Source organism: Capricornis sumatraensis, chromosome 5 (genome assembly GCF_032405125.1).
Source record: "Capricornis sumatraensis isolate serow.1 chromosome 5, serow.2, whole genome shotgun sequence".
Lineage (NCBI taxonomy): Eukaryota > Metazoa > Chordata > Mammalia > Artiodactyla > Bovidae > Capricornis > Capricornis sumatraensis.
The window spans coordinates 68,809,820-68,832,039 of NC_091073.1; the positions used below are offsets into that span (position 1 = coordinate 68,809,820).

Sequence of the window (22,220 nt, forward strand, 5' to 3'; positions counted from 1 at the left end):
CCTCCACAAAACATGACTAATGTCATGGCTGAAGTTTTCTTCTCTTGCTTTTCTAAATGTGAGCCAAGATGAGAATTCTATTTAATATTTACAGATCATCTTTTCTTTTAAAAATGCTTTTGGAAGGGGGTAGACATTGATTACATGAGGATTTTCTATCAGGGAAGGAGGAAGGCCAAGTGCCTCGAAAAGCTTCATGAAGAGTAAGACAGAAAAAACCTGTTATATCTGTAAACACCCAATGGAAAACCGTTCAAAAGAAGAAATAGAAGGCACAAACTTTGGGTTAAAAAATGCATGTAAAGATTGCAACGTTACTACAGTCAACAGAACCCACCTAGGTCTTTAAAAGTCTTGCCCTAAATATACAGTTAAACTGTTTCAACTCTGCTGTAACCATCACCATGCTCATTCTTTGCACTTGAACAATTAGGAAGAGGAAGAAAGCACAGTGACACTCCTTGACACCTCAAAGCAAGTGTGTAGGATGGGAAAAGGATAAATTAAAATCACAAACACTCCATCCTCAGAACTACCACCTCTGACTTCTATGGTTTCCAGGAGGAAGTGAATGACAAATTTGTTTTGCAGGTAGAGAACCAACAAACAAAAAAATCCTCATATAACTCAGCAAAATAACAGCAAAGGGTTGGATTGTATGGCCCCTCCACGCTATCAGAACATTTTAGGGCTCACTTTAGAGAAATTAAAATTGTAATATAACTTAATCTTAGCAGGTATAAATATCCATCTGGATATTCAGACAGCAACAACAGAATAAAACTTACATCAAGGAGAAACTTTTCTAAAGTAAACAAATGTATAATGTCAGAACTCAAAATTCATTAGAAGGTTCACTGTGTGTTTTAATCAGGCTCAGACTGAAATAAATGTAGTCAATTTAAACCCCAACCTGGGAAGCCATCCCGGCTGCGGTTGTGGTTTTCATCTTTTCAGTGTCCCATGACATTCATTTAGACAGAGGGCAACCGTCCATGTAAACAGTTCGACCTATTGGTCCCCTGCTGTGGACCTGCAGCCGATGAAGAGGAACAGTCTGGGAGCAGTAGACAGACAGGGGACGCTTAAAACCTAAGAAAGCGACAGCAGCTTCTGGGTGGCTTGCTCGGCTCAGGGTTTCCCGTCAGGCAGCTCAGTGAGACTCTGTGGAGTGGAACTCGTGAAAGTAGAAAGCCATGAAGACATAGCTGTCTTTGCACTGGAAAAAGCTCCTCCAACCGACTGGCCTGAGTGGAAAGGAGGGGAAAAATAGAAGGAAAACGATCTTCACTTCTGTTAAGAGGCACTGAAAAACCAATGTTACTTAACTGCAACACACTGATATGTTAATAGGTACTACAATAAAATTGACACTTCTAGTTTCAAAATAATCCCTTACCATGGGAATGTCTAAGAGGAACCTGACTAGTGTCTGGGTATAAGACACTGCTCTCCTATGTACTTTGAAAGTCTTTGGGAAACTTTTCCCAGGCCAGTGGTTCTTAAATGACTTGGAGAGCTTAAAAAAAAAACAAAAACACACACACACAACAAAACAAAACTTCTATGTGCTCTCTGTAACCCAAATCCAAGTTTATAACTGAAAACCACCTACAAGAAAGAGTTGTTAGGCTGCTTAGGGAAATTTGTTATTGTCATCTAAAATCATGTTGCATCACAGGACTTCCCTGGTGGTCGAGTGATTGGAAATCTGCCTTACAATGCAAGGGAAAATGGGTTTGATCCTGGTCTGGGAACTGGCATCCCACATGCCTCGGGGCAACTAAGCCTATGCGCCACAACCAGAGAAAAGCCTGCAACGCTGCAAGACAGGCCCGAAGCACTCAAATAAATAAAATAAATAACCATGGTACACCAAATTAAAACATACAGAGCTCCATCTGCCTGAGGTCTGTTTTGTTTTTAACAGCATTATCTCAAAAGCTGATGTTATAATGAAATTATGTAAGTTGAATCATACACACTCACTGTTCTTGGAGAGGGGAGTGTGGAAGAAGGGAACAGGCCATAGAATTTAAGTATCAGCAGCATCACTAAAAATTAACTGACATCATATACCTTTGATGAAGTAGAATTTTTCTACCAAAAACAAAGAATTCAAAATAAGTCAAAGGTATAATACTGTATGGAAATAAATGCTTATATATTTAATTCTGTTCCCTTGTACAGGGGTGATAGGACTGTGTGCCCCGTGTTTGCCTTTAAGTCTGCAGAATAGTTCTCTTACCCATCTCCAGATGTACCGGACATTAGAGCTAGGAGGGCCCTGGCACAGATATCACCTAGTTCTGGGGCTTTAGAGTTGTGTTCAGTAAGGGTTAGTCAGCTAACCCTTAGCTCTCAGGAGCTGAGGAATGAGATGGGCCCTATTTTTAATACTGATATTACAAAACAAATGTAGCCAAGTGTAAATAACTGGGCACCTGAGACAACTGGGAGTTCCCTGTACACTGTTACATGACTTCTTTAAGTTTGAAACAGCATAAAATTAAACAGTTAAAAATATAGGAAAGAAGGAGCAAGAAATTTCTTTAGAAAAAGAGATGGAATAATCTTCAACACAGCCAAAGTGAATAAAGCTAGGTACAGAAGGGTATACCTAACAACCATTCGTCTGGTTTTGGTATCAGGGTAATACACCCTTATAAAACAAATTGGGAGGCATTACCTCAGCCATTACTTTCTGAAAGAGTTTGTATCAAATTAACATTATTCCTTAAGTGTTTCATAAAATTCGTAAGTGAAGCCACCAGGGCTTAGATTACATTTAAAAACTTGTAGCAAGCCTTTAAACTTTAACTCAATTTATTTAATATATTTAGGGCTATTCAGATTTTCTATGTCTTTACTGCATTGGTTTTGGCAATTTGAGTCTTTCAAGGATTTTGTAGATTTCATCTAAGCAGTTGAAAAACTGGCACAAGATTATTCATCGTATTACCTAATTATCCTTTTAATTTCTGTAAGATCTATAGTGGTATCCCCTCTTTCATGCCCAATACTGGTCATCTGTATCTTCTTTTTCTCTTTACTAGTCTGTAGAAGTATCATTAATGTGATCTTTTCATAAAAAAATTGTTGGTTTTCACTGATCTTCTTTACTGTGTGATACTACCTTTAAAGACAGCTGCTCCTAATGCCTACTTTATTATTATATAAATAGTACTCTACTATTTATAAAGAACTGTGGGCAGCTCAGGGAACAGCAAGAGAAATCCAGAGAAGTTTGACTCCTGATAACAGAACAGATATGACAACATTTGCTAAACTTGGTTTGGCATTATCTAGTGTCACAAGAATTGTTTTAATGAATAAGACCAACCAAAATTAAAAAGAAAAACCACTGTATATTCAACCATCTTGCATTATTATGTGATCTACACATCTCTGCAACTTTAAGTTTTTATCTGTGACATACTGAGGATAGAGAAGAGATGTTTTATGATTCCAATCTGTTCCTGCCTAAGACATCCTTACCAACAGCTTTTCCTGTTTGTACAACATTCCGACTTGTTGTAACCATGACGTTTCCAAGTTTTTTGCCACGCTCACTGTTTTGAACAGAACTGAATAAAGGAGAGAAATGTTAAGTAAGTACAGTTAAAAAAAAAATCACTCACATATACATTAACCACTCTATAATCATCCCCCAAATCAGAATTATTGAGAAAAGAAGATTAATAATTCATTATTTGTTATACATCAATTAATTTACTAATATTTTAAGTACAGGAATTTTCAGAAAATTTTAAAAGAAAATATAGATGAGCCAGAAAGTGGTGTAAGGACATAAGGATGTATGGTTATACATAATTCGTATGGTCATAATTTGCTAAAGTTACTTCACCAGAATAAAAATGGCAAATCCTGCTATTAGTTCACACCATTCTCCATGAAACAGCAGTGTTTTCATTTTGAAACATACACACTGCTGAGCTAGAGAACGTTATGCACATATTTGGTTACTATTTGAAGCACAAGTCTATGAAGTGGAGAAAAACAATTCCCAATTAGCGATGAAACACATGGCATGAATTCAGACAGAAGAATGTTCCTAGGATTTTCCCTAAATACTCACTGTGAGAATCTTAACTTCATGTCTGACACTGAGTACTGTCCTTGGAAAGGATGGCTGTAAAACAAAGTTTGAGTTTAGACTATGAGTATCTCACCAGTGAAGCTGCAACACAGAGTTATCACAAGGAAGTACCAGGAAACTGCACGGGGGTGACTCAGGCGGGCGGCGGTGCTCCAAATGCGATACCGGAAATAGGGCTCTGATCACAGCTCTCCACTCAGTCACGGGAGTCTCTCTCAGCTTATGTACTTTGCTTGTAAAATAGGTGTTTTTTCCCCTTGGGTGGGGTTGGTTTGTGTTAGTGCCGCCCTAATGTTCTTCTTTGGTCTGAGGTGGGGCCCAAGCACCAACATTTTAAAAAAGCTCCTGGGACAGTCAGGGTTAGAGTCCCTGACTTTGGCCGTGGCTTGATTCTGGCCATCTTATAAATGGGTGCTGTTGGTCAAAGGAAGATTTAATCTGTGTTATCAGAAAAGCAACTCAAAGTGCAGATCTTAGGGAAACAGTATATATAAAAATCAGGCAACCTGATCAACATTACACTATAAAACAAAGAATCAGTAAACATTCAGATTCTTATCTTACACAGGCCAGGGGTCCTTCTGTCAGTGTCTAACAAAGAAAGTGACCAGAAAAAAAGTCACCCTGGTGAAATTTGCAGCCACTTATTATAACATGAAAATGCTATTATGTGGCTGATTCATGTGAATGTATGGCAAAAACCACCACAATATTGTAAAGCAATTAGCCTCCAATTAAAATTTAAAAATGCTATTATGGCTTTTCAAATGATAACAAATTTATTTACTGGTCACGTTAAGCATACGTAACAACCTCTCTATCTGGATTTCCGAATCACCAGTTGCAAGCACTGAGAGGACTTAATCAGGAGCGGAAGAAAGGGTTTCAAAGATCTCAAACCTTACATTAAGTTTTGAATATTTCTAAATTATATCCCCTGATGACAGCTGAAGACGATCATCATTTCTTGTTTTTAATCTGGTGAAAATACTGAAAATCTGCTGACTATCATATCTGCATAAGTTCCCTATCTAATTTTCTGGTCTTTTGCTTCAGCTTTCTTTCTCCTCAACCTAAATAATCTCAATTATTTACATAGTTTTAAAAGTACTGTTTTCACAATCCTATAAAACACATGCCAGCTAATCCTCATAAGGACCTGCATTAAAATCTGTAGCACTGCTTCAAGTTAAAGGCACCACAGCAGACACAGCAGCTGAGTAAAGATCTGTCCAGGCTAACAGAGCCCAGGGGAGGAGACAGAACTGTGAATGGCCACTCCCCAGCCACCACTACAACCAGCGCCACTAGGCAAGCAAGCTCACATCTGTTTCTCTTCATTACTCTTCAGAACACAGACCTTGTGGTTAGTGAGGGAGAAAACTTTGAACTTAGTCCTTTCATTTAATTCCATTACAGTGTTTTTGCCTTTTCATTCTGTATGTTTTTACCACATCCAAATGGCAATCTAGGTTTCTGTCATAGCCCAGTATGAGGACTAAATTCACCAAAACTGGTCCTGAACCTAGATGGCTAAGTTTAGCAGACATGTTCTCCCAAGCTCTGCTTCCTTGCAGATGCTTCTGCAAGTTACAATGACATAAATCCTTGGATTTTGTGTGTGTAGCCCCACTAAAGCACATTCCCAAGTCAAGTTTACCCAAGTTCCTAAATAATATGGTAATCAGTACTAAGTTGATTTCTGTCATATTTTCATGAAGAAGTAAAGTTTAAAATACAAGTGAAACATAACGCTGCAAAGCAATGATACTCCAATAAAAATTAATTTAAAAACACATACACAAAAAAACCACAAATGAAAACAAAAGTTCAACGTATACTTGTATCATAAAGAAATTAAAATCCTTGAATTTAGAAGTTCCCACTATGTACACATTATATCAATTGATCTCCTTAGACTCTGCTCTCCCATTCACATATTTTTTTCTTAATGGCCCAATTCTCTAGCACATTTAAATGCCTTTTACGTGGAATAAAGTCTTTGCCCAGTCAACAGTCAATATTATGACAGGTATTAAGTTTTGTTGATCTTAGAATCTGATATGGAAATGGCACCAGATTTTACCGATTATCTAGGAATTCAAATATTGACTTCAGTTGTTCACACTTCGTATTTTACAATAACCTCTCAGTTTTAACCAGTGCTATTTCCCTCAAGGCTTCTGTCTCGCTTGACCATTCTGCTGAGGCAAAAATCCAGAGAAACGGAGGAAAGATCGATATGACATACGAGCACCCCACAGGCTAGGACTTTCGTCTCCTAATTATACTGGAAGCTGGGAGAAATGTTAGTGCTTCCAAAATGCCTTGTGCTTTGTGAGTAAGAAGTGTGAATAGGGAAGCAGTTTTCAGCTGCTTCCCTGTACTTGAGAGCCTTTTTTTTTAATAAAAAATCTATTTAAGGGATTCTTGAAGATATTCACAGTATCATCAGAGTTAAGACATGATTTTCTTTATTCAGAAACCCTTAATAAGCCAACCACCTCCATCACCCTGTAGAGGATGTGCTTACTTTGGATTTATTTCTGCAAGTGCTGGATGCTTGTTGCTGTTCCAGACCCTGTAGTTGTGAGTGTTCTTCCAAGCTGTAACAAAGGTCGTCCCATAGTCCGATAAGATCTTTTCATTATCTGTCAAGTAAATATTTGAAAGTTGGGCTGGACTGTAGCCAGTCAGGGTTATAAAGATTAATAATAACAGTAAAGAAATGGCTTTAGCCTCCCTGTCCCCTGCTGCTTTCTTGGGGAGAAAGCCTACCAAACGTCAGGAAACTTGGGTCAAGTTCCAGAACCCTAGTAAGAAGCTATGCGGCCTTTGCTAAGTCACTTGATCACCTGGAATTTCATTTTTCTTACTAGAAAATAAGGGGGTTGAGCCAAATATTTTCTAAGGTTCCTAAAAACTCCAAAATATTTCCATGTTCTCTTCACCAAGGTAAGCAGGCATAGTACTATTTATTAAAAACTACAGACTAGAGTGAGTTAAACATACTGACATACATATATATTATGGAGTACGCAATTAGGTATTTAAAAAAAATCTTTTCACAAATACCATTTTCTAAGAAAGGAAATTAGAATAATTGGTTCTTTTTAGCCATTCTTTTTTCTTTATCTTACTATTCGGTGAAACTCATTCTTGAGTGTCCATGCATTTCAGGGTCAAAATACTTAATAAGGGGATTTTCATATATTTAATGCATAAAACTTTTTGGCTTCGTCACTATCAAGAGGAAGCTTCAATCCACAGTGCTTCTTCTACTTGGAAGAACAGAAAAGGTTTGGAGAAATGATTCAAATGGCTATCGCTTCATATATTAATTCCAAGTTGCTTGCTTTGAAGGTGAAACACGTGACTTTCGTTGCTGGGAGAGGAAGAAAAGAGCATTCATGGTTCTATATACACCATAAGGAAGTGCTTTTAAGAACATATTAATCAATCAGCTTATTGGGATAAATTTCCTTTAAAAGCTTGGGTGTGAACCAGACTACTTGGGTTGAAGTCCAGCTCAGTCTCTTACCAGTGGGGAAGAGCAAGTTATTTAACCTCTCTGTGCCTCACTTTCTCAAATCTGTAAAATGAGGATGACACGGTATCTACCCCTAAGATTGCTGGGATGATGAAATGAGTTAGAAGATGTTAAAGTGCTCAAAAAAAATAAGGGTGGGTCTCCACACATGTTAAATGTTCCCTCTGAAAATACATAGCTACTGTGTACTCAGGAAAATATTTTTAAGAAGTAAATTAATTACTTAGGAACATACATGACTGGTGGAGACCTGGGTTTTCTTACTAGATAAACTGAGTGATTTTGGGTTAGAGGATTTAATTTGGAGATCTCAGTTGCTACAATTGTAGAAGAGGCAGACATTAAAAAAAAAAAAAAAATCCCATTAACAAATAAGGAGTCACTCCATAGATTTCTCAATGAATGAAGAACATGCCTGAAGCCTGGATTTAAAACTCTGCATGTACTATTAGAAGAACTAATCTGGGAGGCGGCAGCAGTGGGGTTGATTTAAACATCTACTGACACCACAACGTGAAGGTACTTCAACACTGAGGAACTACACACTTATAAATGGTTAAGACAGTAAATTTTATATGGATTTCACCACAATTTTTTAAAAAGCAACCTGGAAACAGTTGGAGAGATCATTGAGAAGCAGGGAAAACAGAAGGTCCATATCGTTTTAACAACATTACGACCATCACTACCAAATCTACTGATTTGCTAATGTGCAGGGTGGCAGGTATCCCAGGTGTGAAAGCTCATTGCAAAGCTTCATTTCTCCTTGAATATATTCGTTTCTACAGGGAATGAGAATTTTAACACAGGAGTGATTCTATGTTTGCCTGATCCATTTTAAACATTTAATAGGGATACTATTAGAACATATAAATTTGAAGCTTTAATCACTAGAATGTGATCTCCAATGATTTCTATTTTTAAAAATATTTTTTTCCAACCCTCATATATCTTAAAAACATGTAAGCAGTGTTTCTAAGGAGCACTCAACTACCTATATATCCTTCCGTATGGTGGAATACTAGGTCATGTAAAAAGTGATGAAGATCTGCATTTTCTCTCGATACATGTTTATAGTAAAAGAAAAACTAAGCTATAAAAAACATGAAAAATGGGATCCATGTTTGCAGAAGGACTACCACGAACACTACAAAAGTAAAATCCAAAACATGCATAGAAAAAGGTCCAGAAGGATGTGAATTACTCAAACTGTGAAGAGTAGTTAATTCTATGTGTGTGCAGGGACAGGTAATTTTTCTGATCGCTTTATTTCTTATGCAATTCAAAGCATCCAGAGTTACAAAATGAGAAAGTGACTGTGAGCTCCTTACCTAGCTGCAGTGTGGCGGCCAACAGTGCGTGGATATAGACTGCAAACTGGGCTCGGATCCACTCGTCACCTCCCTCCCAGCCCGTGCCGTCCAGGAAGACGTCGTCCCGGTTCTCAGTCACATGCCTCACTAGGTAATCTGCGAACCTTAGGTCTGCAGTGGTTGGATTGAGCAGCTTCCTAAGTTCTGGATCATGGATCTGGATCAGAGCTTCTTCTACCTAGAGGGTACCCAGGTACAAGTCAGAGTCTGGGCATTCATGCAGACATCCATGCCACACTTTAAAGAGTAACTACTGGGAAGTTGGAGCTGGAAATAAAAAATATGAATAATAGCATTCTCAAAAGATGAGCCTAAGAAAGAGACAGGTTTTTTATAATGAAGCTGTTTCTTACTTTTCACTATTTAAAAAAATGTTCATTTTTTTGTTCTTACATGCATAAATACTTAATTTTGAATTATAAAAGTGATTCATGTTCACAAATATTTTGGAAAACATAGAAATGTACAGTAAAAATCATCTTTATCATACAAACAGAAATGAATACAATTAATTAAATACAATTACTAAAAATTTTTGCTTTGACTGAACAGATACTTTGGGGTATATTTATTATGTAATACTTGACACAGAAAGAACTATATGTAACTTACAAGTTAGTTTTAAAGTATAATAATAAATACCCATCAGCTTGTCAACCCACTTCAGAACTATAATGTAACAATAATGTTTAAGAAAACTCTGTGGTCTTTTCATCTATATCCTTCTGTCTTGGAAGGTATAATATATGTATTTTTCTCCCTCAATATTGGGATCCATATAGCTTTGAATCCCAGATTTTTACTTTATTGTATTATAAACATTTCCCCAGGAAGCACATTCTGGTACTTTCTGGTAGGAACTACAGAAACCTTAGGGTGGCTGAAATTCCCTTCACCCATTTGTAAAAATTATTTTAACTGTAAAAGTTATATTATTTGTACTTCTTCTATATTAATAAGATATCAAATGTTTATCTCTAGCTCCTTCTGCTTGATATTGGGGCATATTAAACAAGGTAGAGGTATTTAAATTATTTAAATGATAAACATACTTTTATTGTGAGACTACAGTAAGACTAGATTGCCTTGGTAGGAATCCTGGCTCATCCACTTAGCAGCTGTCTGATCCCCTCTGTTCTTAGCTTCCGCAGGTGTGATACGGACAGTAACAATGCCTATCTCACAGGTTGCTATGAAAACTAGGTAAGTTCATATACCTAAGGTGCTTAGAATGCCTGGCAAAGGAAGCAATTATGACCACTATTAGTGTTATTACTATGCCCCAAATTCCATTTAAAAAAGTAAAACAGGGACCAGCAGTCAAGGACCTGCACTCAGATGTCAACTTACTTCCACAATGGCATCACTGAGGTGTTTCTGTTGTCGAAAAAGGATGTTAGTAGCTCCAGCAACAAATCCTCGAATGGTGACATCAGAGAGAAGATGATGCTGCTGCAGTGCCATATAAGGCAAACACAGATATCCCTATGAGTTACAAGAGTAGAAAATGTTAGAAAAGTAACGGAACAGCCACGTCTCTCCTAACAGCTGGTGTTTCGGTGGTTCAGTCACTAAGTTGTGTTCAGCTCTTTGCGACCCCATGGACTGGGCCATGGTAGCCCACCAGGGTCCTCTGTCCATGGGATTTCCCAGGCTAGAATACTAGGATGGGTTGCCATTTGCTTTTCCAGGGCATTTCCCCCACTCAGGGACGGAGTCTGGGTCTCCTGCATCACAGGTGGGTTCTTTACCAACTGAACCACCAGGGAAGCCCCTCGTCAAGCCTAGACAGCTAATAGTAGGAGAGGAAAGTTCCAATCTTCCCCCAACCTCATGCTATTCCTAACACAGCTGATCTTTGAATCAACACAATAATATACCAATAATAACAACCACAGGTCCTGACTGTATTAAGGCCAGTTAATTGCTAACCTGCTCCATGAATGGTCAAATCTTGGCAAGGTGGTCTAACATGAAGGTTTGTCTTGTGTGACCACTTGGCTTTCAGTTCAACTTAAAAGCTTCCACTATAACTAACAAGCTAGGTGTTTTGTTTTTTTTTTTTCATTTAGGAATGAAGTACTAATATTAAGCCCGTTAAAAGTATGCTGTTTAGTAGAAAGCTGTTCCTTCTTCCAGTAAAATTTAAAAACACAGGCATTTGCACATAACCACCAAAATACTCTTGTGAGAATAGCAAAGCACTGCATAGCAATTATTTTACTGTACTATAATTTACAATGACACAGTATTTCAAGATATTTGCTACTAAATGTTCAAAGCAAAAATGACCATGGCAGTAGTTGTGTATTTAAAATTTCCAGTTGAACTGCATTTGAAAATACCACTGCCCTGAAAATTAAATATTTTAACTGCCAAGCCACAGCAGGGAGTTAAGTGTACAAAAAAAGCCTATATCCTGAGAAAAAAGTAATGCTAACACTGGAATGATGCACTGAAGGAGGAAATGGAATTTCTGCTGAAAAATTCTAAATCAAGATAGATATATCTCAACAAGTGGCATAATTTGTGTATAAAGCCAGGAGGGAAGACTTGCTGAACTCCTGAGTTTGTTTTCAATCAAGTTTGATGACAGTTTTATTTGTTATTCTAATCATCTTTAAAAAAATAAAGCAAAACACTGAACCACAGTTATCCAGATAATGTCTTGTTTCCACCATGAGAACTTCTCTGAGGGAAGGCAACGCCACTCCTGCTGCTTCGTGCCCTTCCCGATGTCTAGGATGTAGCACACAGCCAGCTATTAGGGGAAGACGGGAGAGAAGACTTCCAGAAGTTGGAACACGTCTGGTAAACTGGCTCCATTCTCCTTCTTGACAGTGTTTTCCTCTCCTCTATAACATGTCAAACAGTAGAAGCAGCAAACAGAAACCCATGTCTATGCCTTACACAGATTCAGTATATAGTGCTTCCCAACCCACGCCCTCTTGTGACTGAAGGTGGAAAGGACCCATGCTCCTCATGCCAAATCACTCAAACGGCTGGTAGACTCATGGGTCATACTTTACCTTGTGTGCTACGAATTAAAAACTTGTTACCCATTTCTGAACATAAATACTACAATGCCGAACGCTCTTTCAAACTTTATATGGACTCCCCCGAGTACTCCTACTCCCCCAGCCAGGACTGAGAATCCTTGATAAGAAGGGCACTTTCAGAACTACCAATATTTACAAAGATTGATTCAATTGCTCATAGTATTGCATTTCACAGCTGATTCTGTTAAAGAAGAAAAGTCTGTTGTCAACAGTGGAATTCTTGGCTAAGTCGCACGAAAACTAAGAATGTAGTTTTCTAAAAAAGTCAATAGTTTCGAAGTTCTTTTTTTTAAAAATGAAGAAATAGTCCTTAAAATATTACACATATCCATATTCTTTGACCCAGTATTTTACTTCTTACAATTTATCCTACAGATACACCTGTTGATGTGTGAGATTTGTAAAAAGTTACTTATTGCAGCATTACTTATCATTGCAAAAGACAGGAATCCTAACCATTCATGACTAGGGCAATGAATCGGAGAAGGCAATGGCACCCCACTCCAGTACTCTTGCCTGGAAAATCCCATGGACGGAGGAGCCTGGTGGGCTGCAGTCCATGGGGTTGCTAAGAGTTGGACACGACTGAGCGACTTCACTTTCACTTTTCACTTTCATGCATTGGAGAAGGAAATGGCAACCCACTCCTGTGTTGAATCCCAGGGACGGGGGAGCCTGCTGGGCTGCTGTCTATGGGGTCGCACAGAATCGGACACGACTGAAGTGACTTAGCAGCAGCAGCAGCAGGGCAATGAATAAATGTTTTTCTATATGATGGAGTACCCTGCAGTAAGTGATGAAGTTCGTCTCCAGGGAATACTTTGTTTAAAAAAAAAAAAAGGACATAGATTAGGTAAGGTTGGTTGCCAACTGAGAGGGGAACAAATTTCCTGCTATTCTCTGAGTAGTAGGGAATGGAATGAGAGAGATTTTTTATTATTATAGATGCTTTGGAACCTTCTGAATATTGAACCATGTGAAAGGATTGCAGATTTGTAAAATTATATTAAATAGTACTTCAAAATAACCTTAAAATTTTAGCATCGTCACTTTTACTGATGGTCAATCTAGCCTAAATTTAAAGATCTCCAATGTACAGTGGCAGCAAGAGTCTGAGTACATTAAAATACAGCAGCCTCTACACCCAAACACACTACTACTTTCCTCTTTTCTAGGGTGCTTTAACTTCTACATTTGGGCTGAGGCATATAATGGGCAAAAAAAAAAAAGAAACTGCAGAGATATTTGCACACCTATGTTCACAGAAGCACTACTCATAATAGCCAAAATGTAGAAGCAACCCAAATGTCCATCGATGGATAAATGGATAAGGAAAGTGTGGCATATACATACAATGGAATATGATTCAGCTGTAAGAAGGAAGGGAATTCTGTCGTACGCTACAACATGGACGAACCTTGAGGATATTGTGTTAGGTGAAATAGGCCAGTCACAAAGAGATAAATGCTGTATGATTCCACTTATGTAAGTATTTACAAGTAGTTAAGTTCATAGAAACAATGATGGGTGCCAAGGGTTGGGGTGAGGGGAGAATGGGGAGTTGTGGTTTAAAGAACACAGACTTTCAGTTTTGCATGATGAGAAAGTTCTACAGATCTGTAGTACAACCATGAGAATACACTTAATACCACATAATTGTGCACTTAAAAATGATAAAGTGGACAAATCTTCTATTTGTTTTTTGACCACGGTTAAAATTAAGAAACAGCATCAAAAAACACACCTCAGCTTGGTAAATCTGGCAGACCTGCTGTGAGCTGATCTGTTACAGCACTTCAAAAGCATACTGCCTTCTCCGTTGTGACCTGGGAAGGGCTACAATGTCATGAGGACCAACTGCCACTTACTTATCTCTCAGGTCTGAGATGATAAGCATGTTTGTGAACCGCAAGCCTCCATACTGTAGGGATGTCAGTTCTCTCCAAACTTTATCTAGCACTTAAAGGTAACCCCTGGAGAAGGCAATGGCACCCCACTCCAGTACTTTTGCTGGGAAAATCCCATGGACAGAGGAGCCTGTTAGGCTGCAGTCCATGGGGTCGCTAGAGTCTGACATGACTGAGCGACTTCCCTTTCACTTTTCACTTTCATGCATTGGAGAAGGAAATGGCAACCCACTCCAGTGTTCTTGCCTGGGAATCCCAGGGACGGGGGAGCCTGGTGGGCTGCCGTCTATGGGGTCGCACAGAGTCGGACACGACTGAAGCGACTTAGCAGCAGTAGCAGTAGCAAAGGTAACCCCTATCTAAATCTTAAGTATAAGAAAGAACTTAAGTTGATCCTGAAATTGATGTGGAAATGCAAAGGGCTAAGAAACTCTTGAAGAACAATAGCAAGAGGGGAAGCCTTTTCTCTGCCTGACACGACATAATGGTAATTAACACAGTGCGGGACTGACCCAAGGATAGACAGATAAATGGATGAAACAGCAACAAAGCACAGAGACAGACGCCCTTCCTCAACATACACAAAAATGGATTCCAGGTAGACAAAACCCAAAATGTGGAAGTCAAAACTACAAAGCCTGAAGTCTCACAAATCATGAGAATGAGGGAGATAATTCAGAAGGTTTAAACAATTACTACACAAAAGGAAATTCAAAAGGTTACCAAGAATATGAAAAGACGGTCAGCCTCAACAGTGACTACGGAAGAAAAGACAAGAGCCACGAGACTGGCTAAATATCAGGAGGTTTGACAATAACAACCATTGGTGAGAATGTGAAGCAAAAGGAACTCTTATCCATTGCTGTGGGAATAGAAATTGTCACAACCACTTTAGAAAACAGATTGGAATTATTCTAGTAAAGCTAATCTACCCATTCCTTATAATCCAGCATTCCCACTTCTAAGCACTGACTCCTAAAGAAATGCTTGCACATATACAGCCAAGATTACTGAATAAGAATTTAATAGAAGCGTTATTTGGAGAAGGCAATGGCAACCCACTCCAGTACTCTTGCCTGGAAAATCCCATGGATGGAGGAGCCTGGTGGGCTGCAGTCCATGGGGTCGCTACGAGTCTGACACGACTGAGCGACTTCACTTTCTCTTTTCACTTTCATGCATTGGAGAAGGAAATGGCAGCCCACTCCAGTATTCTTGCCTGGAGAATCCCAGGGATGGGGGAGCCTGGTGGGCTGCCGTCCACGGGGTCGCACAGAGTCGGACACGACTGAAGCTACTTAGCAGCAGCAGCAGCAGAAGCGGTATTTGTAGTAACCAGAAACCAGAAACAATGTAGATATCCATCCACAGAATTTACATATTGCAGAATAGCCAAAACCAGAAAACTACAGAGGAATAATAAAACACAACTTCATGCAAAATTATGATGAAACTAAAAATCACGCTGAGAGAGGAGGGGGAAAAATTGTGGTGCTGCTTGAATAAAACTCAAAAACATGTATCTGTTACTTTATAGAAGTTATTTGTAGGTTCCCTAAATTTGAATATGACACACTGTAAGCAAGCAAACCAAAACTCAGAAGCAATATATAAAGAAGTTTAATACATGAAGCAGAAAAAAGTTTGGTTTCCAACTACATTTAATAGTAATTCTTTCATAAGTTTATTGTTTTACTAAAACAGTTACAGACTGAAACAGAATTCTGAATTAAGTGATCTTCTGGTGGAGGCGATTATTACTAAATTTTAAAAAGTACCAGATACATGCAATTTAAAAAACTAAGAAGTAGGTGTTTATCTTTTTTTAAAAGTTAAAAAATCACCCATAGCTATCTATGAATACATGGGTACATTTTCTAAATTTTCATCTTTCTCCTTTGGTTCCCTCATTGCCCTCCTCTCATCCCACGGTCCTGTCCTAAAGTTGCCACCAGTCTCATCTCCTCTCCCTCAGCAACCTAGTTTCTTCCTTCCATCCCTAATTCAGCTCTCAGGAAAAGTTCAAGCATATTTTAGAGTCTGGTATCTACAGTGTTTATGTAATAAGCCTCATCTCTAAGACTGAGAAGAAATGCACCATCAATTTCAAGTCCCAGAGAGAAGACTGGAAATTTGGAGCTTTGGAATCTCTCCAAGCATAACTTTCATATGCTAACACAGTCAGGGGACCAGTCAACTCACTATTCTCTTCAAAGCTTGCTATCTTACTTCAGCAATACTGTGTGGGTATCCAAGCTTCTCTTTGGCTACATTTGAAATGACTTTTCAGGATGCTTTGCTAATCCAGGTCTTCTCTACAAGTGTTTTTAAGATCTTCAAGAGAAGGAAAAAAGAAAAGCCTAAAGGCAACTCATTTTTAAGTATACTTCATATTCCAAAGCTGCTGACATCAAAGAATCAGCAATTGTATTTGAAACTGTGATTAAACAAGTTAAATTTGAATCATTACATAATAAAACAGAAAACCTAAAAGGAAAATGTTTAATTTACCATAATGATTGTGGTAAGCCCATCATATATTCAGTACTGGTATAACATACACAAAGAGAATATTCTGCCAAACAGTTTATTAACAGCACATACAACACATTAACATTGCTTTGTTTAATTCAGCGACCTCGCAGACAAACCAAAATCCCCCACCCCAGTTAATCTCCCTCCTGGTATCTCCACAATGATAAAAATTAGAGTGGGTGGGTGAAGCTGCAAAAGTAAGGGCTCCAAAAAGTATAGGCAGTCATGACACCCACATGTGAGTTCAGAAAACCCACAATTTGTGGCAGTTGAGTATACTTAGTAGTCTGAGGGCCCAGAGTTTTCTACCCAGGCTTCTAAACTCTAGTTTTAAGCAAATATGCATTAGTTCAATCAAGAAACCGATTAAGATAATTTCAGCATCCCCTAACAGACCACAAAATGAACAAAGACAGCATTTTCTGCTAACTATTCAGCAGTACTGACTTGGGGCAAGTACTCATTTGTAAAACTGGATAAACCCAGAAAGAATTTATCACTTAGTGGAGAAGGACTGATGTCAAGTCAATGCTATCCATTTTCTTTTCCATATAAAGTTTTACTTCCAGCATACAGGAAGGTATTTAGAGAAAAACATAAATTTTGTTCTAGTTACTGGACAGATGTATCTGTCTTTCATGGTTAAACTGAAAAGCCATGGATATAAGAATTTAGAACCTAGTACAGGGAGGGCCTGGCACGTAGGAAGGTAATAAATACTTCTTTGACTGAAAAATGAAATGGGACTTTTCATCTTCATTAAAAAAAAAAAAATCATGAATGACAATAAAGTAGCTTCTCCTGTTAGGATAAACAAAAAAACCCCTTCAAATGTAGCTTCCAGAATCCTAATATAGTATTACTGACACAAAGAAATGATATCCTAGAAATAAGATACTGAATCAAAGATGCAATTTGTTTTACTATGGTGTGTTTAAATTATTTTAAAAAATTAGAAAAAAAAAATAGAAATACATTTTGTATGTTTTTCCATAAAAAGATTAAAGATTAATTTTTAAGGCAAGTTAACCGAAACAGTATATTGTTATCTATGAAGGGTGCTGATATTTAAGTTAGCCATCTAAGCTTTTTATTCTTTCTTATAAAATTGAAGCTTTTGGAATTATGGTATTTTAATATACATTCATCAAATGTAATCAAGGCTGTCTTGTTTTTTCCCCTGAAGGTAAACCTGACTAATGAAAAACACACCAAACACAGTGATTGCTGACCTCAGTTTCCAAACTCTAATCAAAATCCCCTGCAGTCTTACATCATGGTTACAGATGTCGGAGTACTACACATCTGCTATGTTATTTTACAGTTTTCAATGAGAATTTTCAGACTTAAATGTGTTCAACACTGAAAGTTAAATTCTGAAAGGATTTTGTGCTATCCTTATGGGCATTAATAAAGGACATTAACTCTTACCTTTGTGAAGATGGCCAGGGGCATGCCATACTGGTCCTCCTCCAAGCCAGAAATCAGCCCTGGTATTAGGACCACCTGGCCGGTATTAGCTTGAGGTTGAACAGTAATCGGAGGACTATCTGAGGGCAAAGAGTCCTTTGGAAATGAGTTTGTCTGTTCTGACCCCACATGTTCTCGTTCTTTCAAGGAGGAATCCTCTAAGACACTAGGATCCAAGGTCTCCCAGTCACTTTCTGAAGACTCTGGAGATGGGCGAGAAGGAGGTTTCAGATACTGATTGCTATCACTGGCTTCTTGTTCACTGCTATCATCTTCTACCTGGAACAAAGGTTCTTCAGTCTTGATGGCTGCATCTCCTCCATGGTTTCCCAAGATTTTCTTGACAGTTCCCAAGTTGGTATTTGAAATGTCAGAAACAGACATAGAAACAAATTCATCTGCAGGGGGATTGCTTTCCTGAAGCCCAGCATCTTCAGACATACTCTTTCGGGGTCTGTACTGAGAACTGTCACTGAGTCCGTGTTCAATCATGCCTAAAACATACAATATTGGAGAACAGTTTGGCTTAGAAAGAGATATTAGAACATAAGATCTGTGTATTCTGCTTTAAGTAGTAGAACTCTTATAAAAAATTTTAATGAGCTATGCCTGCTCAAATTTTAATTGAATACAAGAAAATCTCAGACAAAAGAGAAATCTATTGCCAAAGTGAAAATATCCTATTAAAATAGACAGTAACCCTAACCGCTTTGTCCTTGAAAATTTTTATCATTCAAAGGTCCAGAATAAGTAAGAGAGTGGAAACTGCTACCCTCTTACCTGGAAAAAGGGATAACACAGTCATCAGGGCACCCACCAATTTATTCACTGGAGAAATATAAAAGAGAACCTGAAATGGAGTCAATCAAAATTAAATTAGAAAATCCACGAGTCCACAATGACACTTTTAAAAAAAGAAAAAAGCAAAGAAGGGAGAGAAGAAAACTCTTCTTTATGGAAGTATAATAGCTAATAAATGCACAATTTATGACAGAATCAGAAAATCATGGTTCAAGTAAAAATTACCAATGGATGCTGAAACTACTGTGCAAGGCTCTTGGGCAACAGGATATTCACATTAGCTTCAAATTTATCATCCCACAGTTCACTTATTAATTGCAAAGGAAAATAACAAGGACTAATAGGAAGAAACCTGGCAATCACCACCTTAGTCAAATGGTCAAACTTCCTATCACCAATAAGAGAACAAGCAGTTATGGGCCTCCAGTTATGATGCCCCAGAAGGACACATCACTACCTATACAATATTCTTGCCAAAAGAGAAAAAATAATAATACAGAGAAACAAAACAAGAAGTGAGGTGGTAGAACTGTTTGAGATTAAAGAGAGCTAACAATGCAATCACTACAGGATCCATGGTCCCCAGGTTAAGAAAAGCAGTTTATAGCACATTATGATGATACCTGGGGAAATCTGAAAAGGCACTGTACATTAGATATCATTTATTATCTCAATGTTAAATTTCTTGAATATGAAAATACTTTTGTTATGTAGGAATACACCCTATTCTTTTGTTAAAGGTTTTATTTATTTGTTTTTGCCTGTGCTGGGTCTTCATTGCTGCGTGGGCTTTTTCTTCAGTTGCAGAGAGCTGGAGCTACTCTCCAGGTGTGGTGTGACAGCTCCTCATTGTGGTGGCGTCTCTTGTGGAGCATGGGCTCTAGGGCACACAGGCTTAGCTGTCCCACAGCATGTGGGATATTCCTGGATCAGGGATTGAACCCGTGTCTTCTACACTGGCAGGTCGATTCCTTACCACTGAGCCACCAGGGAAGCCCCAGGAATATACCTTTATTCTTAAGAAATATATCTGAAAACGTTTAGGGATGAAGTACCGTGGTTCTACAAATTAGCTGAAAATTATGATGATTCAGGGGGAAGAATGACATATATAAAACAATGTAATGCAAAAGTGTCAAAATGCTAACAACAGATGAAGGATGTAAAGTGTCCATTATAAAATTATTCTATCAACTTTCTTGTAGGGTTTTCAGAATAAAAATTGAGGGACAGGGTTCAGTTAGATATAGAACTAAAACTAACACTAGTGATAATTAAATTAGACGAAAAAACAAGCATATAGTTGCTGAGGTGAGTTTTGTTTTTCTTTGTTTTAACAATTAAATCATTTAGTAGCACTAAGTCATATCTAATAAAGCATGGTGCCCACAATCACCTGTGCTCTCCTTAAACAATGATGATTTAAGGAGTAGTGTGCAAATACAGAGAAACCAAGACTTGCATTAAAGGATGTCTTTACCAAATGAATATAAAAAGGGTATACCTATGACTTGCCATGTTAAATAAAGTCTACTTGATCATAAATGCCACTGCATGTGGCTAGACTAAGTATTATTTTGCAAAACTTTTTTTCAGATATATGTAACCAAAAAAACATTTTTTAAAAATTATAAGTTGCAATAAAAATTTGAAACTTACAAGAAAGTAAAGTAGCTCAGTCATGTCCAACTCTTTGCGACCCCATGGACTGTACCCTACCAGGCTCCTCCATCCATGGGATTTTCCAGGCAAGAATACTGGAGTGGGTTGCCATTTCCTTCTCCAGGGGAACTTCCCGACCCAGGGACTGAACCCGGATCTCCTGCATTGTAGGCAGACACTTTACCTTCTGAGCTACCAGTGAAGATTTGAAATTTACAACTAAACAACAAAAAAATAAACCTGATTAAAAATGGGTATAGGATTAGGGAAGACATTTCTCCAAGGAAGATATACAAGGGGCCAACAAAAACATGAAAAGGTCCTCACATAACTAATTACTAGGAAAATGTGAATCAAAACTAGGAGATACTACCTCACACCCATTAGGATGGCTACTATCAAAAAACAAGCAAATAACAAAAGCTGGATAGAATGTGGATAAATTGGAACCCTTGTACATTGTTGGTAGGAATGTAAAATGGTGCTGCCATTATGGAAAATACATCAGTTCCTCAAAACATTAAAAACAGAATGTGATTCTGAGATGTCACTTCTAGGTATACACTCCAAAAAAACTGAAACCAAGGCCTTGAAGACATTTACACAGACCCATGTTCACAGCAGTATTACTCATGAGAGCCGAAAGGCAGAAGCAACCCAAGTGTCCATCAATGAATGAAGGGATAAAAAAAATGCTCTATGTACATTCAATGGAATATTATTCATCCTTAAAAAGGAAGGAAATTCTGACATCTGTTGTACATGGATGAACCTTGAGAACACAGTGCTAAATGAAATAAGCCAAACAGGTATGATTTCACTTGTAAGAAACCTAGAATAGTCCAATTTATAGACACAGAAAGTAGAAGGGTGGTCGCCAGTGGTGGAAGAAGGGTGAAAGTGGAGTTATTGTTTAATGGGTAGAGTTTCGGTTTTGCACAATGAAGAGAGTTCTGAGGACAGATGGTAATACCACAACAACGTGAACGTACTTAATGCTATGAAACTGAACACTTAAAAATGGTTAAGATGGTTAATTATATGTTATATGTTTTTTACAGGCTGAACTATTTCACCAGTACATGTTTCATTTTTTAAAAAATTTACCTTCCTGTTTGAAGAAAGAATACATATTCATTCAGAAAACCAGAATACAGAAAAGTATTTCCTTCTTTAAAAATATGCATGGTCACCAAACTGTCGCTGTCTTTCCTTCCAGTCTCGTTTCAATGAATAAATACATTTATTTATAAAATCAGAATCCTGGGCTTGATATGTAGTTGGATCACCATTTTTCACTTAACATGCTATGAAACATTTTTACAACAATAAAACCACTCAGAATCTTTTTTGTTGTTTGGAATTATATACAAGACAAATCAAAACTTAATTCTCTTAGAGCTCTGTGTCAACTCAGATAAATTCTGGAAAATAAATCTCTTAAGAGGACAATTACTGGGCCAAATGGATAAACATTTTTATGATAAGAATTATACTGGACATTGTGAATGACTGACCCTCCAACATCCATTCCATCTCTATTGAGCACAGTAATACTGACCGCAGATCCAGGGATAGCTCCTGACTAGTCTAAACCAGAGGTCAGCAAACTTTCTATAGAGGGTGAGATAGTAAGCATTTTTCATTTGTGGGCCATTTGATCTCTGTTCCAACTACTTAACTCTCCCACTGTAGTGCAAAAGCAGCCATAAACAATAAGTTGAAGAATGGCTGAAACTGTGT

At 37.9% G+C, this 22,220-nt stretch overlaps 1 protein-coding gene across 2 annotated transcripts in view; it reads right to left on the minus strand.

Annotated features, from left to right (window-relative positions):
- Positions 1-1,131: 1,131 nt before the first annotated feature.
- AVL9 (AVL9 cell migration associated) overlaps positions 1,132-22,220 on the minus strand; it is a 50,754-nt gene continuing 29,665 nt past the window's right edge. The window contains exons 9-16 of one of the 2 annotated variants that reach the window (XM_068973268.1): positions 18,795-18,864; positions 17,976-18,508; positions 10,394-10,528; positions 9,002-9,221; positions 6,654-6,771; positions 4,100-4,153; positions 3,499-3,587; positions 1,132-1,247 (exon numbers count right to left, since the gene is read on the minus strand). In XM_068973268.1, coding sequence (XP_068829369.1) covers positions 1,132-1,247; positions 3,499-3,587; positions 4,100-4,153; positions 6,654-6,771; positions 9,002-9,221; positions 10,394-10,528; positions 17,976-18,508; positions 18,795-18,864 — 1,335 coding nt within the window. The remainder of the gene's footprint in view (positions 1,248-3,498; positions 3,588-4,099; positions 4,154-6,653; positions 6,772-9,001; positions 9,222-10,393; positions 10,529-17,975; positions 18,509-18,794; positions 18,865-22,220) is intronic. The other variant, XM_068973269.1, reaches the window with a different exon arrangement.